This window comes from Colobus angolensis, unplaced genomic scaffold (assembly GCF_000951035.1).
Source record: "Colobus angolensis palliatus isolate OR3802 unplaced genomic scaffold, Cang.pa_1.0 Scaffold102, whole genome shotgun sequence".
In the NCBI taxonomy this organism is placed as follows: domain Eukaryota; kingdom Metazoa; phylum Chordata; class Mammalia; order Primates; family Cercopithecidae; genus Colobus; species Colobus angolensis.
Window position 1 is genome coordinate 4,723,678 of NW_012111142.1, and position 844 is coordinate 4,724,521.

Genomic DNA, 844 nt, shown 5'->3' on the forward strand with positions numbered 1-844 from the left:
CCCGCACCCGAGGACTGCAGCCGGCCCGAGCGTGCGGGGTGTGCGGTGGGCTCCGTCGGCGGCCCCCTTCCGGGCGCCGCAGAACTACGGGATCCCTGCTCCCGGCAGCAGAAACGCTGGGCCAGATTTCAGCGTGTCATAGACTGCAACCCCGCCGAAACACGTGCGGGGTGTCCGAAAACACCGCCGTTCCGCAGTCCGTCGCCCCGATATTAATTAACGCATTAATAAGAGGGCGCCATTAGCCATGTGCCCACACAAATGGCCGTGCAAGAGGAATGCACCCGCATGGAAACAAAGTTACTTTCTTAAAGCGGGATCCCCCCCCACCCGCGGGCACACGCACGCACACACACAGAAACACGCGCAGACACAGGCACACACCGAGACGCACGCCCCGGGCCCGGCCGGCGGGACGGCCCCGGTACCCCCCAACCCAGCCCCAGCCCTGCCCCCGGCGCCCCGGCCCCCCAGCCCTCCGCATCCACGCCGCAGCTTACCTGGGTGAGACAGAGCGGAGAATACATAACTGCCGGGCGCTGGGGTATGCGTGTGCGTCTGGGTGTGCGGTTTGGAGGTGTGCGTGAGTGTGGGTGAGAGAGGAGAAAGAGGGAGAGAGGAAGAGAGAGAGAGAGAGAGAGAAGGGGGGAGAAAAAAAAATCAAGCCTGCTTCTTGCGTTCACATTTCCAACTCGGCTCAACTGCAGCCAGCCAGCGCTATTGCCGCTCCATGAGCTGAACTTTAACCCCGCCTAGAGTTTCCCTACACTCCACTATACATGCCTACTGTACGCGGGCGTTAAAGGCATAGCGCACCCTTTCCCGCTCCCGCGCCGGCCCGGCC

General features: G+C 63.3%; 1 protein-coding gene across 3 annotated transcripts in view; it reads right to left on the reverse strand.

Annotated features, from left to right (window-relative positions):
• The window catches only part of NFIA (nuclear factor I/A), a 406,575-nt gene that overhangs the window by 378,328 nt on the left and 27,403 nt on the right, over positions 1-844 (reverse strand). Inside the window, exon 2 of one of the 3 annotated variants that reach the window (XM_011941148.1) lies at positions 501-558. The exons of the other annotated variants lie outside the window; for them this stretch is intronic. Coding sequence (XP_011796538.1) covers positions 501-558 — 58 coding nt within the window. The remainder of the gene's footprint in view (positions 1-500; positions 559-844) is intronic. 3 annotated transcript variants of the gene reach the window in all.